Here is a 16,590-nt window from a genome sequence, read left to right on the forward strand (position 1 = left end):
GAATTAACTATGATACGTGATTTTCTTGTTAAGCACAATGGACTATCTATTATCTATCCATCGAAACCCGATTTTTTGCGTTGTTAGCCTTCATACTTAACGCTAAGCCACGAAAGGGGGGGGGTCGATAGAAACAATAGATGAATACAGTATTCGGTTTTCCAAAAGAGTGTTTTTAATACGTGTCTATTCATTTTAAAATGTTCTTGTTTTAATAATTCAATTTCCTTGAACGACGTCATCTTGTTTAAATGGTAACTGCGAGTCATTATGGTAGAAAAAGCTCAACTACTATAATGAGACTGTTGCTGTAGTTTTACAATTGGCTAATTATACCCCTTGGTTCACCTAATTTTCTTTCTTTGTTTCTAAAAAGTTTTAGCTTAAATTATATAAATATTAAATTACTATTACTAGAACATCTTGCTGACAAGGGACTGAAAGTGTTTAAAACTGTTTTGTTTACGTTTCAAGTGATAGTTGATAGTTTAATTATTCTAGCAAGACGGTTTTGGCACACAACAAATCTATATTCTTCCTATAAATGTGAAGTGTTATAACGAACAAAGGAGTTTATTCACGTCAAAGACACTGCCAACAAAGGCGTTCCGTAATCAATGAACAAAAAAAAGTGTAAGTTCAAATTGTTCATCAAAACAAATATATATATAAACTTTAGTTACTTAAAAATGTATGGTATTCTTATTTTCCTTCCAGTAACTTTGGCATTTCTGAAATCCTGTTGCATTATTTCACTAATATGATATTTTCCCCCTATGTACCCTTTTAAAGTGGGATTGTGTGCTTTGAATGGACGATAATCTTATGAAATATTGTATTTTTAATGGTTTTGGGCATAATTGATTTGTGAAATTATCAAACGCATGCGTATACTTTTGCTCGCGTGGCTATTGGTATCGCTAACGCAGAAATAAGTTTTCAGATGGTATCACTTACTAAACAAACAGCGCCGCCTGTTGGCTTGTGTTGCTTTTTTCTAAAGGATTTGATTTTTTTTTAATCATCCATGTGAAAAAATGGCCAATATGATTGAAGTTTCAAAGCGGAAAGAAATATATAAGTATAAAGAAGCATAACGAAATAAATAACAATGTAATTTCTTGATAAACAGTATACATGATTTATATACCATACTATATTTACTATATTTATAGATTAACCATACTATAAATAAACAGGATAACCTCGATAAAACATATTTTTGGTAATTCCATGAGTAAATTACAGAAAACCAAGGTTGAAGGCTAGCTGAGAGTCTCTGCTTCGTACCCATAATGTCTCTAAGGTAATAAAAAGGGTAGAAAATGCCCTTAAAAAACCTTATCAATATTTTGAATACACTGATTAAGCCCATCTTGAAATAGGGATGTACACAATTATACGCACGTCGATTTGTTTCCCAATACAAAAAGAAAGAGGGACAAATTTTGTATATAATTAAAACGCATAGGCTTATCAGAACGTGAGATAGAGAGGGAATGTTGTCCGTCAGGTTGAAGACTTTTTCTCAAGAAGTTGACTGGCATGACTAGTGGTTAGCGGACTTGTCTGCTGGTCAAGGGTTCGAGACGAAATGTCTCTTGTTGAACACGCTTCGTATTTTAAGCTCTGAGAGCATTATAAAAGTGACAGTCATTTTCAATATTTACCTCAAATATCCAAACAACGCCCTTGTACCTCACTGAATAGCAGTTCAAATGGCAAGGAAATAAGCAGTTTTAATTATTCTAGTTCTATAAACAAACCGATTATCCCAGACTTTGCTGGTATGAGAATTAAACTAACATTATATTTCTCGTTGTTAGTGCCACGTTGTTCTTAAAAGATAAGAAGTTAATACAATGACATGCGTTTATTGTTTGCTATTGGTTTATGCGTGGGTGATGTTCAGTGATAAGGGTATTTATTTACTAGATACATTAAATATGTTTGTTTAAATTTCGAGCAAAGCTACTCAAGTGCTACTCGCGTTAGTCGTCCCTAATTTAGAAGTGATAGACTAGATAGAAATCAGCTAGTCACACAACCCACCGCCAACTATTAGACTAATTCTTACTAACGAAAAGTGAGATTAACCATAACATAATAACGCCTCACGGCTAAAAGAGCGAGTACGTTCAGTGACAGCATTTGAACTCGCGACCTGTATATTGTTCTCAACTACCAGGCCGTGCCAGACCAGTTAAGTATGATATTTCTTTGTTTTAAACAAGTTATACAATGCTTTCACCTGACAATTATATTTTATTCCTCACTGTTCCAGCAACGGAAAGATCTAATAACAATAGTATTCAAATAGCATTTTTTACGTATATCACTTAAAACGGAAACCAAAGACTCCTTGCTGTACTAAAATATCACACTCACTGATCATACAAATTATGTATGTATATGTCTTACAGTTTGTGCGTTTCTACCAATAATTTACAAATCTCAGCCAATAATATCGATTGGCTACTGAAATGTCTAGCGTCTAAGCCAATAACATCGAGTTGCTGAAATATATAAATATTTCAACTAAAGATCTCGCTGCGCTTTGAAATACTTACATTTTATAATCAAATATCTCACTGCACTGCTGCGAAAAACCACATTAAAAACTGACTTATTCTTGAAAAAACACTCAAAATCTTCCTTTTCAATAATTAAGACCCCCTAAAAATTCATAATAAGGAAAATAAGTGATTTCATGACTGTTAGACAAAATCAAACGTTGCCCATTTCTTCATATTATTATTATTAATTTTTCACAAGCCTACAGCAAACTCGGCTGGGTAGTTTGCACCAAAATCTGTACAGGTATACTGTATGGAACGCTAAGAATGTCTACGACATATTTAAAAGTTAATTATTTTTCATTGAAAGTTGATTTACATGGTTATAAGTAGATAATAGATGTGATGTTGTTCTGAGCAGCTGCTTTTGTACTCGACGCGTGTTAAACGCGTGTTTACATAAAACCTCAGGCACAAAGCCATCTGGCTCAGTAAATAATTACTTTAAAAGACACGAAGCTTTATTTAAAGCGAGGTTTTAGATAAGTACCGTAGACATAGAGTCAAAATGGGGATTTGTAGCTTGAGAAACTAGTGTAGACGTTATTTCCAGCCATGTGTGAGTCCCTAGTTGTAGGCTTGGTCTTTACATTTTGATTCAACTTGTTTTTGTACTTTTTTGACGATACCTATTTCTCCCTTTTTAAATTAACAATTCTTACTAATCTTGTTTTATTAGATATTAGTGTGTGTTATATGTTAACGCTGAAGTAATGAGCTATTTCGAATTATGAGCACATTATCGTTCGTGAAATGGAACTCCTAAGCCTTATAGGTTGAAATGGTTGAAAAAGCTATTGCATTACTGAAAAACAACAAAGCCTAATATTAAATGTTACTTAATTAATGAAAACCGTACGTTACACAACAACTAAGTCTAATCTAAACAATTATCAGTTTCACGAAGGAGAGCTTTATTTAATAACTAAGCCTAACCTCAATGACTGAGACAAGCAATAATGATTTTTTGTTAAGACGTCGTTATGTGACCAATTGATAATATCCATAACCAGAAGCAGCTTAAAGCAAGTTGAATTAATAAGCATTACTTATTAATATTTTAACTTGATATTGACGAATAAAGATCTCCAAAGTGATAAAATATTTTACTTCATGGTAAAAGAAGAACACTAAGAAAACTCTTTAGGTTCTTACTATCAGTTAATTTTCTTATATATTTTGAACTTTTAGAAATATTGGTAAATATTTCGCCACTTATTACTAATGGGCTTTTGATCTTCATCAGGAATCTGAAGCAATGGAAAAAATAAAGTGAGAAAAAACCCTCCAGACGAGAAAGGAAGGAACAAAAGAGATTTGTTAACGTAGTTTTATCTCACCAAAAGCTTGACAATACAAAGCACATAAATCTAAGAAGATATAGCAAAGATATTGTAACTATCGCTTTAATAAAACTGGCTGCTGGTATAATTATATTAATCAGGAAACACCTTCGTAGCTTAGTTATTTGTTGTTGTTTTTTAGAAATCTTAAAGCTAAATTAAATGCCTATAAAATTAAGATTTTTTGGAAGAAGTGAAAACTGAATTAAAAAGCAGAAGAATAAATTTGAATCCTGCTAGTTCTCAGCTTTTGCTTCTATATAAAAAGATTAGGTGTTCAACAAGTTCGACAACAATTCATATGGAGTTTTGTTTAAAAGAACTATAATTTTCAGAGTTAAAAGCAAATGTGTTGGTTAACATTTTCATAGAAAAAAATTATTCTTTCAATTTCACAGAAAAGTTCAGCACACTCGACAAGAGCACAATCTAGGGACTACCTCAACGCCACCTACTGGTCTACCTCAGCATCAACAGCTTTGCCCCCAGTGTCACGTGACGGTTTTAACAGCTGAAACCACATCACAGTGTGCGGACTGCAAGATAGCAGTCTGTCGGAAATGTGGGACGTCTCTGGCGGAAGGAGAGGGAAGGGTAGGAACTTACTTAGATAAAAGCTGATTTTAAAATATATTTTGTCCATCAATTAAAGAATTATTAAACTTTATCATAGCACACAGTGATAGACGAGAATGCTTGCGGTTTTTATTACATTACTGCAGACAATAGCTATTAAAACCACTTGCTGTGTGAATGATTCATAGCATACATTTACGCTGTTTTTTAAACAATCTAATATTCGAATTACAAGTTCCTGAAATAGAAAATAATCCATACCGGTTAGATATTGGGCTATCTGCTGTGTCGAATGCGGGGAATCGAACCCCGGATATTTTAGGCTATAGTTTAATTATTTTGTACTCAACTCCAATCCCTAGCTGAGATTAACCCTCCATATTACCACGCTTTATAGAAGTTCTAATACTGTGAATGCTATTATTGAGGAAACATTTTCAATTTCTTAACGTTGTATTTTTTAAGATAAATTTGAACTTTACTGAAGCTGACGATGAGTTTTCGTATATGTATGTGTTGAGGGAAGAAATGAAAACACAAGTCAAAAATTGACTAAGCGGATTGTTTGGACAGTCTTTTTCTCAAAACTGACAGTCTCAGTTTCAAGATAGTCGTAAGTGATGTAGCTTGTTTAAGCTTATATACAGCTCCATGAAAAATCGTTTTTTTTCTGCTTTATTTATAGAAAATGCATGTTAGTTTCCACTAAATTAACAAAACCCCACACATGTGAGATTATTAATTGTTTCGAGTTATATGTCTACTTACAATTAAAAAATAATAATAAAGAGAAGATTTGGAAAACAACGAAACAGATTTATTTGAAATTCATGTGGACACTTTTAGTATATTATTATTTGTTTGCTATTTGCAAAGGTATTTAGTTTGCAATACACTTTTTAGCTGTAAGCTCAAGGTCTCTGTTACATTCTTCCCTGTAAAGAAATACTCACAGCTGCACCTAATCATCTACTTTCATTTTACTTACATCTTTACTTAAATTGATGTTTCAGCTTCATCTAAACAAAAGTTCATGAAAACACATCCTGAGCTTCATGAAACACCTTTGTTTAAACAGAAACACTAAATTCCAGTAAAGCAGTTACGTTCAACTATATCTAAACAAATACCTAAGGTTCCATGTAAAACATACATAAACATTGCCATTTCAACTGTTGTATGTAAAAGGTATATCCTATCTCCATGCAATTTTAAACCTTCATGTCCATGTGAACTGATTCCTCCACTTCTATGTAAAACATAATTTCAGTTCACGCTAAGAAGTTTTGTGTTCCGTTTGTTTTGTATTTTTGCTCCAGGGGGTATTTTAACTTCAGACCTATTTTCGTTGTACTTCTTATGTCATAGCGAATTTCGAAAAGCTAATTGTAATTTACAACAGTGGCATTTAAAAGGGAAGACATTTCAAAATTGGTGCTTCTTAAATTAAATTAATTAGTAACATGTACATTTTTACTGTTTAACAGGTAAAACCTTTAAGTTCACAAAAGTGTATAGACTGAGTTTTTTGTCTTATGTTGAAAATATGGGATTGTTACGTACTTTGAAAAATTGTAAAATGTTTCTTTTTTTTTGCTGACATTTATTTATGTCTGGATTACTAAAAAATGTGTCATTCCATGGCATATAACAATATCCACTCCTATTTTATGCAAATATCTTAACACACTTTCCTTGATATATTTCTTATAAATTGACATAGCGACATTTTTAATGTAGAAAAGCGCGTTCAACATGGCTATACTTCACGAAATGTGATCAGAAAATAGTCAAACACTAACTGAGCCTAAAAAATACCGTAGAGACGGTGACAGGTTTAACTGCGCCAAATAAATGAATATGAATCGTGTCACGAAGAGGCTTTTAACGATATTGATGTAGAGCACGATACATTCAGTAACTGCTGAGCTGGATGATAACGTTGTTGAAATAACAAATTGATAACACACATGTTGAAAACACAACATTTTTGTTTCTTCTGTACGTGTACTTTGCTCATCGAATATAGGTAAATTGAAAGTCGGGAAAACACTTTGTTAAAGCCTCAACTCTCTACCAGTTATCAGACCAGAACGGAATAGTATATATAGTACAAGGAATAGGTGTATTTTTGATTTTCGGGATTTGAAATAATCTTATTCACTTTTGATACTAGGCGGAAAATAATTGGTAGCTAATCATAGGATGCCTGGTGTACAAACTTCACAATAATTGTTCATGCTTAACTATATTTTCGAGGTCGTAAATTGCGAAGAGACAACGCCTAATGCATTTCTTTAAGTTGTTCAAAGTTAGTTATGCAGATTCGAACATAAGTGATATTTGAGGACATCAGGGTATAGCTTTCAAAGGAAACAGTTTTAACTGAAACATTAAGATCACAGAGTTGGTTTCAGCAAAGGCTTTATTTTCAAACTATCATTCTTACCGACTGCTTTAGTAATTCTATATCAAGTTAAAAGTATGAACCAACGTCGATGCGTTTTATGAAACTTATAGGCGCGCTCGCAATACAGAGTTAAAACGATTTAATAATATACTTACAGTTTTAATATGTATAGTTTTGTTATCGTTTTAGCGCAAGGGTTACATAATGCCCTGCCTGCACTCTGCCCATTCCGGGGAATCCAACCCCAGATTTTATCGTTGTCAGTCCGTAACTTTACCTGGTGGTTAGATATAGTATGTAGAAGCCAATACATTTCTTTATTCAGGGGTCATCTACAACTTTAGATAAGTATAGTTAAAATATATTTAAGTTAGTGTAATTAGACATTAGGATACCAGGCTTTAACTGAACTGATCTCGTTTAATTGTTTTGACTCGAAGTAAAATGTTTCTTCCTACGCAGTCGATGTCTCTAATTTTATGTTTTGACAGACTAAAGTGGTGGAGAATAATTTCAAAATATTTAGTTGTTGAAATAATAGAAATTTTAATTATGGTAAAAATACTGCGCGTGAGCCTGTGTTTAGCGTGTTCGAACTGTGAATATGGGGGTTCAAAGTTTGAATCCCGTTTATGCAAAAATGCGCTACGCATTTGATGCTGTGCGTGCACTATAAGAGTGACGGTCATATCGCATTATTCGGTCAGAAAAAAAAATAGCCCAAGAGTGGGCAGTGGATGTTGTTAGCTGGTTGCCCCCATTAGTCTGTCATTTCAAAAATACGCACGACTTTACGCAAGTATCCATTGTGTAGCTTTACGTGGAAATTCTAAACCCAAGAATTGCATGCAATAACTGTGGAAACTCTGTATACTATTTCACACTATTTTTACTTCCATAAAAATGTTTTAACAGCGATTATGAATAAGACTTATCGTATCTGAAGCCTATTATATTTTTAGTGCAAAGCCAAATAGAGAGACGATCTATTTTCCAATTACTTTAGCAACAAGTACACAATATTTCATAGGTTAGATAAAGTTAAGCATGTTTAATGCTGATTTTTCGGTCGCTAATGAATACGCCACAGAAAGTATCATTAGCGTGTTTAGATTCCGTTGAGTATGGATAGCTTTCATTGAGGAGTGTTAGCTTCCATTAAGTAGGGTTAACTTTCAATAAGCAGGATTAGCATCCATTAAGTATGGTTGCTTTCATTAAGTAGGGTTGGCTTTCATTAAATAGGGTTAGCTTCCATTAAGTAGGGTTAGCTTCCATTAAGGAGGGTTAGCTTTCATTAAATAGGGTTAGCTTCCTTTAAGATTATTTATATAGACAATAAAGAGAGCTTTATAAGTAAGTATGAAGTCAGTTTAGTTTCTGAAAGGTCTTCTTATGAAAAGTATAAAGATTACTAACATATAAGAATTAAACTTAACATTTTTAAAGTCATAAAAATTGCTCATCATAGATATTTAAGATTTCTAATCATTACAAATATCATATCTTAAACATTTATCTTACGCTTCATTGTCATCTAGGTATGATATTGTAATTCATTTGAAACCTATGGAAGTGTTAGTTTTGTATTATTATCACAGACTTTAAGTATAACATGTTAAGCTAAGTAATAGTGAAGTGATAATGAAATCTGTTTCTATAAATACTTAACGTTCTTTGTAGTTATATAATTTTAAAATGAAGGATCTCCATTATATACGTGAAAGTAGAATTTATTTGTCATTATCTCATTTCATTATTGTCCCCTCCCGGTGGCTCAGCGGAAGATCTCACAGCTTACAATACTAAAAGTCAGGTTTCGATACCCGAGGTTGGAAGATCACAGATACCCTATTGTGCAGCTTAGTACTTATTAATAAACAAACATTTCATTATCAACACTTAGCTACTCAGGTGATTTTTTTTTTTTGTGGGATAACACAAATCAAAGATGTTCTTTTAAGAACATTTTTGATACGCGTGATGACAGAACACAAGTAGCCTATTATGTAGATTGCGCTTAACAACAACCAAAACAAACCTTTCAAGAAAAACATCTCATTAATTTAGATATTATATTATTTGATTTTTCGGTAATATATGAGGATACAGGAAATCTGACGTTATTACAAAATACGAAAATTAGTTATTAACAATAAATAAGTGTTTGACATCATATAAGTTCCCAAAAGGGTTAAAGAATCACCGAATTAAATCTTTTAAGCTTGAAAAAAGATGATAACTTAAACTTAAAAATAATATGTACGATTCTACTGTAATTAAAATATATTAGCGTTAAGAAGAAAAACGACTATGACGATTAGAGATATTTTAGAAAAAATCAATTAATAAGTATCCATACTTCCCCGCAGTGAAACAGAAAAACAAATAAGAGAAACAGAATATTTCTTTGCAATATACATATATGTGAAACATTATGTGCAAGAAAAATTACAATGGTGTTGTCGCATTGGATTTACATAATACAAATTACTAAACTTCACACAAGAGATCATGCTAACTTAATTCAGTGATGTTTTTAGGTTTGCTAACTGTTAATCAGAGCGTTGTTTTTGAGGAGTTTCACTTGAATAAACTATTAATAAACTGCTCTGAGGCCATCAGAATGAAATATAACACCAGGTTTATCACGCCTGCTAAGTTTCTCTTAGGTCATTATCTCTCAAAAGTTTACTCAGATCTTCATCACTGAGGAGTTTCACTTGAGTAGCCGGTAAACGTTTATCTAGATCTTTACCTATTAGAAATTTCAATCAGTTAATCATTTTTAATAAAATTTACTCACGTCGTCTTACTGGAGATAATCAATCCAGTTTAATACGCCTGCTAATCTTTACTCGAGTCCTCATCCCTGAGAAATTTCACTCACGTAGCTATTATGCATGATAAACTTCTCTCTGAAGTAGTCATGTCTGAGATATTTTATCCAGGTCATGATTTGTACTTAATTATACTTAATGATCAATACTGTATTTTTTCTTAATTTAAAATGTCTACTAACTTCAATCAGGCCATAAAAGTTACATCGAAGTTCATTATGACTCTTAATTTGTTTGAGTCATTATGTCTGCTCAGTTCCAATCTCGCTCGTCAAGTAGCTCAATCAATCAGAATGAACACTTGAGCTGATCAGTGTGAGCGGCTCATGTCGTTTTGGATGCCATACTTTACACATCGCTCAGTGAGCCAGAATGAATGCCATCATGTTAGAAACACTGAAGATGGTGTTTATCGTTCTGCATCATCTACTTGAAGAGGACAACTATGAAGTAATTCCAACAACACTCCTTGCTACGGAATTTGTAGATAGTAGTATCATAGGCGTAAAGAAATCCGTATTTCTTAGCCAAAGCGAAACGTTATTTGGATTTAGGTGGTCAGCTTTAAATAACAGCAACACTAACAGTACTTTTCCAGCCCGCGATAACATTCATTAGGTGCTAGTAAATAATTAACTTTTTGTTGTTTGAAACGAATTCTTACCAAATCACTTTAAAATACAGATATACAATCATATAAATGTTTTACTAACTTGTAGAAGGAGAAACAGTCGTGTTAAGTTCAGTCTACAAACAGTATAACTTGTGGTTGTTCATCAATATGTATGAACGCCCGGCCATCTTGAAAGAGCCAAAACTGACCTTAAATGAAATACGTTCACAAGCTTCTACTCTGCTATGTTCAACCTACGTCAAACTCCCCTCCAACTTTTACGGAAACTATAATTAATACCAATCTTAACAGTATTATGCTTTAGTAATTTGAGATAGTATATTTAAAGTCTAATAATACTTATTTCAACTTTTAACTTAATTCTTATTTTAAAACAAAAATAATAGTAAAAATAACACTAAATAATTTCATGTTTGCTACTTTATTCAAACTGACTGCTTAGATGAAGAACTTATAAACGCACAATGTAATTTGTTTGAATTATGTTGAACATCACGAGTTTGGAAAACAGAGATAATGATGAAAAATTTGACTTCGACTTTAATCTTCACAAAATTCGAATTTATAAAAACATTATTAGCAAGAAAATCGGTATTTGTATTCAAAAGTTAATTTAAGTTCCCATTACTAATAAAATCGTGCTCGTGTGCCACGTGTGCAATTTACAAAAAAGATTGTGTGATTGTGTTTTTTCTTAATATAATGGTCGAAAAGAAACGAAAACCTAATCAGAAGGAAATTTGTTTCTAAACCAGTGAATCATAAAAACTATTCACTCTAAAACACCGGTTATTTAAATAAAAAGTTGCTATAAGTGTAACCAGTGAATCATAAAAACTATTCACTCTAAAACACCGGTTATTTAAATAAAAAGTTGCTATAAGTGTAACCAGTGAATCATAAAAACTATTCACTCTAAAACACCGGTTATTTAAATAAAAAGTTGCTATAAGTGTAACCAGTGAAGCATAAAAACTATTCACTCTAAAACACCGGTTATTTAAATAAAAAGTTGCTATAAGTGTGAGTCTGAGAGTAAATCCACAAAAATTACTTTATTTTCATATAAATTTAGCCCCTCCCCCAGTAGCACAGCGGCATATCTGCGGACTTACAACGCTAGAATCCGGGTTTCGATACCCGTGGTGGGCAGAGCACAGATAGCCCATTGTGTAGCCTTGTGCTTAATTACAAACAAACAAACCTATACATTTAAAAAAGGTTGTTTGTTAGGCCCTATTCAAAAATGAATAAATGGATAATACATCATTATTTTCTGCTTGTTCACTTATTAACTAACTTTCTGTTAACATGATTAACACTAAGTCGCTGGTAAAGGTTAACAGAACAAAGACTAGGTTCCCAAATGACACGGTTCCATTAAAGGCGTGTCTTGTGTGACAGTAATGCGCTTGATACAATGATATCATAACCTTTATTATTATTTGATGTCTCTAAGGTTTCATGTCGTCTAACGCTTAAGCACGTTAACGGAAAAATTATCTGTTAACGTACTTGATACGTTTCCAAGTACGAAAGCCTTCTGTGAACAAAGACAAGAAATAAGAATGGATGTAAAACTCGACTGTGTATGAAAAATCATCACAAACACCTCCTTGAATAAATTTATCGTGGTGACATACCAGTAATTAAACTGTTATTTCTAAGATATATAACCTTGTTGGCTTTTTTTTTATATTTGAATGTTTCAGTAACTCTGAAATTACAAGTGGAGTCTATACTGACCCCATCGGCTTTTAAAAAATATTTTTTAATGCAACAAATTTGCTGTGGGTTCATGACTGCTGTCTTCGTGGTCACTATTAATAATATGTGAGACACACACAAAATTAAATATAAGTACTAACAATAGTTCAATAAAGCTCACTAACTGCTGCTGGATTCTCTGTGAAGTTTATTTGATGGATTTCACCGTTTTTTTGGTTAGTTATTGTAATAGATAAAGTTATAAAATTACTCAATATGTGGACCGATAATAAATGTTATATAAAGAAGTCGACAATTTGCAGTTATTGAAATGTAGTAAATAATATTAAAATAAATTAATTCTGAACTTTATTTTCAACTAACGTACCGTTGAAACACCCGAAACTCTAATTTTCTTGAAATATTGTAATGTAAAATAAAAGTGTTGGTTTCGCTTATGTATTATACTAACAAAGATTAGCAAAACGTTTGCGTTCAAATTAGTATCTTTATTACAACGTTAATTCTTTAAATAAAGGATTTGTAGAATAATACAAAGGAATTCTAATCACATACACCGAAAGCTATAAGCCCACTTGTCTTAGGTCTAACATCAGTTAAGCCTTTAAGTACGACCAATGTTCAATAAATAGATAAATTAACATTGTACCTTGGCTATGTTTTGTTGTTGTTGTTTTACTTTAGTTAGGGATAAACAAGTGTTTAAGAGCTCATCTTCTTGAGGAAAAAAATATGGACAAGTGCGAAACTGAAATGGCTTAAGATTATAATATTTAAAACTGGATTAACTGATAATGTGAAATAAAAGCTTCTGCTTCAAGAAGTCTAGAGATTATTAAGAGTTTAATTACTGCAAATCGCAGTATTTTTTTCTATATCTGTAAAGATAATGAATTAATTTTCTGCTTGTCTCAAACGTAGTGATTTTTTTAATGCAACTACAACATGTATTGACAAAACTTTCATATTTATTTTCATAAAAAATTAATAATCTGAAGTTTGTTTGTAACTAAGCACAAAGCTACACAATAGGCTATCTGTGCTCTGCCCCCCACAGCTATCGAAACCTGGATTCTAGCGTTGTAAGTCCGCAAACATACCACAGTGCTACTGGGGAGGCAATCTGAAGTTAATAGATCATGAAGTTGTTAAAAAAAGGTAAACATCTCCAAGAAATAGCTCTTTCTTAATCCATATTTATTTGTTTTTAATAAATACGAAAATATCAGTCAGTCAGTCAATTTGTTCTTTTTGAAATTCAAAGAAATTCTTAACGGGTTTTATGGACTGTTCATAACAGGTTTAGTATTTACTTTAGGATATGTATCTCCCAATTCCATGAATCCCAATTCTTGAAATTGATCACTTTTGTTCGTTTTAGAGCAAAGCCACATTCGACTATCTTCTGTGTCTACTGCGGGTAATCGAACCTCGGACTTAAGCGTTTTAAGTCCGTAAACTTACCGCTGACCACACCGGAGGATTATTGAAATTGAAGCGAAAATAAATTCTGAAAATAACAATATCAAATGTATCAGTGTAACCAACTTCCAGTTTCTTTTCAGATTTTAAACCGGGTTAAGTTTCCGTTTGATTTTTCACTATGTGAATAAACAAAGTCTTCGTAAGATTTGAACATAGGAGAGGGAATTGTACCTAGTAGTCAGATGGCGAATAGAAATAATATCCATACTTACAAACAGTGATTTACTCTTAAATTGTCTATAGCTAGACTTCTTTGAAAAGTGTTTTTATACAGAAATTACTTCAAATTAACATATTCGTCTTTAATTAATTTTGCTACTAAGTGATATATATATATATATACGTAAGCTGTTAGTTTATGGAAAGCTGTGTGACTCATAAATTAATGTCTAATAAGGGTAATATTATTCACTATTTGTATATTTGATGTACTTGAAGTTAACAATTTTGTTATAAATCTGAATAATGGAGTTAAGTCACTAAGAATTTTTCATCTGAATTTTATTCAGCACAACTCAATTTCTACTTTGTTGCATATTGCTATCCTTCTTGTGCCGTGTAGTTACACAATCGATAGTGCTTAAAAACATCACGTGACGTTACGATTTCACTCGCTGATTGGTCTGTATAGTCTGTGTTGTTTTCTTTGTTTATTTTTGCTGTTACCAGGAGATTCATATTAGTGTCCCCAGTCGACAATTTTCAGACATTTCATAGCCACTGGATGTCTATAAGATCATAGTAAGGTGTACCCAGATGGCGTGTAATTTCATCGACATTTGGGAAATTACATTAGATACAAATAATATATAAGCATAATAGCGAGTAGGTAATTTTGAAAATGAAAACAATGGCTAATATAAAAACAGGATGTTAATCGTTATTATGTAGCATTCCGTTTCTTCTAATGCACGAAACGACAGACTTTTGTTTTATGATCACAAACCATTGCACATAAACGTTAAACTTTGAAGACTTATCAGTGGATGAATTAAATTTCAGTTGTACGTATATATAATGAACTTTATTGTGTAATTTTTTTATTGAGGTGATATTCTGGAATTTCAATTTGTTGGTGTCATTGTTAGTCGATAGCGTAAAAACTGCTGACGAATCATTTTCAAATTTGACGTAAATACTCAATGATATTATGATTATCTTTGGATGAAATGTTTGAGATGTAATATCTTAGAGTTACTGATAGATGATAATATATGTTACGTCGCAAAAATATACAAGCAACTAGCACATGTTGGTAATATTTAAATGTAATCCAAAGCACTATAAAAATGAATAATTTTAATGTATTTCGTAAAGTGATACTTCCTGTGTTCTGGACTTCAACTTTTATGATTTAAATGTTTAGTTCACATTCTGGTGATGATATTATGTTGTTAAAAAAATGCTGCACTATGAGCTATTTATGCTCTGCCAACCATGGGTATCGAAACCCGATATTTAGCATTGTAAGCAGGCAGACTTACAGCTGAGCCACTGGAAATGAGGCTTCACAGTTTGAAAACCATATTGGAGAAGAGAAAGAACTTACATTTTTCATTGTTTTTGTTAGTGTTGTGTTGTTGTTATTATTATTGGATTTTGGTGAGTATAAAAAGAAGTACTAATATGTAATGAAAACATTTTGGTGCAGGAAGGTAAAGAACGCGATGCACGAGATAATGTACTTGGTTAGCGAATCAATCATAAAAAACATTTTTTCTTTAGTATTTGCCATGTATATAAACTGCTACAAGCCAAAGAATATTATACATTCTAATGAAGTTTCTTTGTAGGCGAGAACTATAAGTTATAGGACGAGAGACTCAATTATAGAAACATTATTTTAAACTATATATATATATAGATTGCTTTCTTTAGTTAAAAACATATTGGAGAGAAACAAAAAACAGAATGATTACATTTAGAATCTTATCATCCTCTCTGTTTAATAAAATCATTTCAAATGAAAGAAAACCAATACGTATTTCTATAAATATTATTATACCTTTGTGATTAGACCACCGGTGTGACGGTGGTAAGTTTACAGACTTATAATGCTAAAATGGGGGGTTCAATTCTCCGTGGTAGGCACAGCAGATAACCTAATGTGTCTTTCCCCCTAAAGCAAACAAACGAACCTATTTGAAAAGCATAAAGTTAAATATTGTAGTATTTTCTTAACACAATATAGTTAAATTATGCTGATCTGTTACCATTATATTAACTTTGATTGTATTTTATAACATCAAAAGCTTAAACGAATATGAGACAAATTCATGCAATCGTCAGGTATTAACCAAATGATTTATTATAAGTATGTTCTCATCACCAAGAGCACTTAAAAATTTTGGGCTAACTAGGTACATGGTGGTGAGTTCAACTGGCTCTATTAATAAAGGGCTTCGGTTGTTACATGGTGACAGTTCACCGTTACACGGCGAGAACATGAACATGCTACTTTTAATAGCATCAGCTTTTCAAACAATGCTTCTCCTTATTTTATATATATTTAGTTGTGAATACACTCCATCCATTCACATCAGTGATATCGTATCTTTGTGAATACACTGCAGCAATGAGATCTGAGGTTCGTGAATACACTAAAGCTACTCTAATATGATGACACCTAAGCTTCGTAAATACACTACTTCTACTCTAATCAGTGACATCTAAGGTATTTGAATACACTAAAAGTTACTCTAATCAGTGACATCTAAGCTATTTGAATACACTAAAGCTTCTATAATCAGTGACATCTAAGCTACTTGAATACCCTACATCTACTCTAATTAGTGACATCTTAGATACTTGAATACACTAAAGCTACTCCAATCAGTGACATTTTAGCTACTTGAATACACTACATTTACTCTAATCAGTGACATCTAAGCTACTTGAATACACTACATCTACTCTAATCAGTGACATTTTAGCTACTTGAATACACTACATTTACTTTAATCAGTGACATCTAAGCTACTTGAATACCCTACATTTA

General features: G+C 32.2%; 1 protein-coding gene across 7 annotated transcripts in view; it reads left to right on the top strand.

Moving 5' to 3' along the window:
• LOC111086618 overlaps positions 1–16,590 on the top strand; it is a 105,008-nt gene that overhangs the window by 26,857 nt on the left and 61,561 nt on the right. For all 7 annotated transcript variants that reach the window (XR_002611355.1, XR_002611356.1, XM_022390179.1 and 4 more), the window contains exon 2: positions 4,318–4,513. Coding sequence is in view for 5 of the 7 variants with exons in the window: in XM_022390179.1 (XP_022245887.1) it covers positions 4,318–4,513 (196 nt within the window). In the remaining 2 variants the exon portion in view is untranslated. The remainder of the gene's footprint in view (positions 1–4,317; positions 4,514–16,590) is intronic.

The sequence above is a fragment of the Limulus polyphemus genome, unplaced genomic scaffold (assembly GCF_000517525.1).
Source record: "Limulus polyphemus unplaced genomic scaffold, Limulus_polyphemus-2.1.2 Scaffold47, whole genome shotgun sequence".
Taxonomy (NCBI): Eukaryota; Metazoa; Arthropoda; class Merostomata; order Xiphosura; family Limulidae; genus Limulus; species Limulus polyphemus.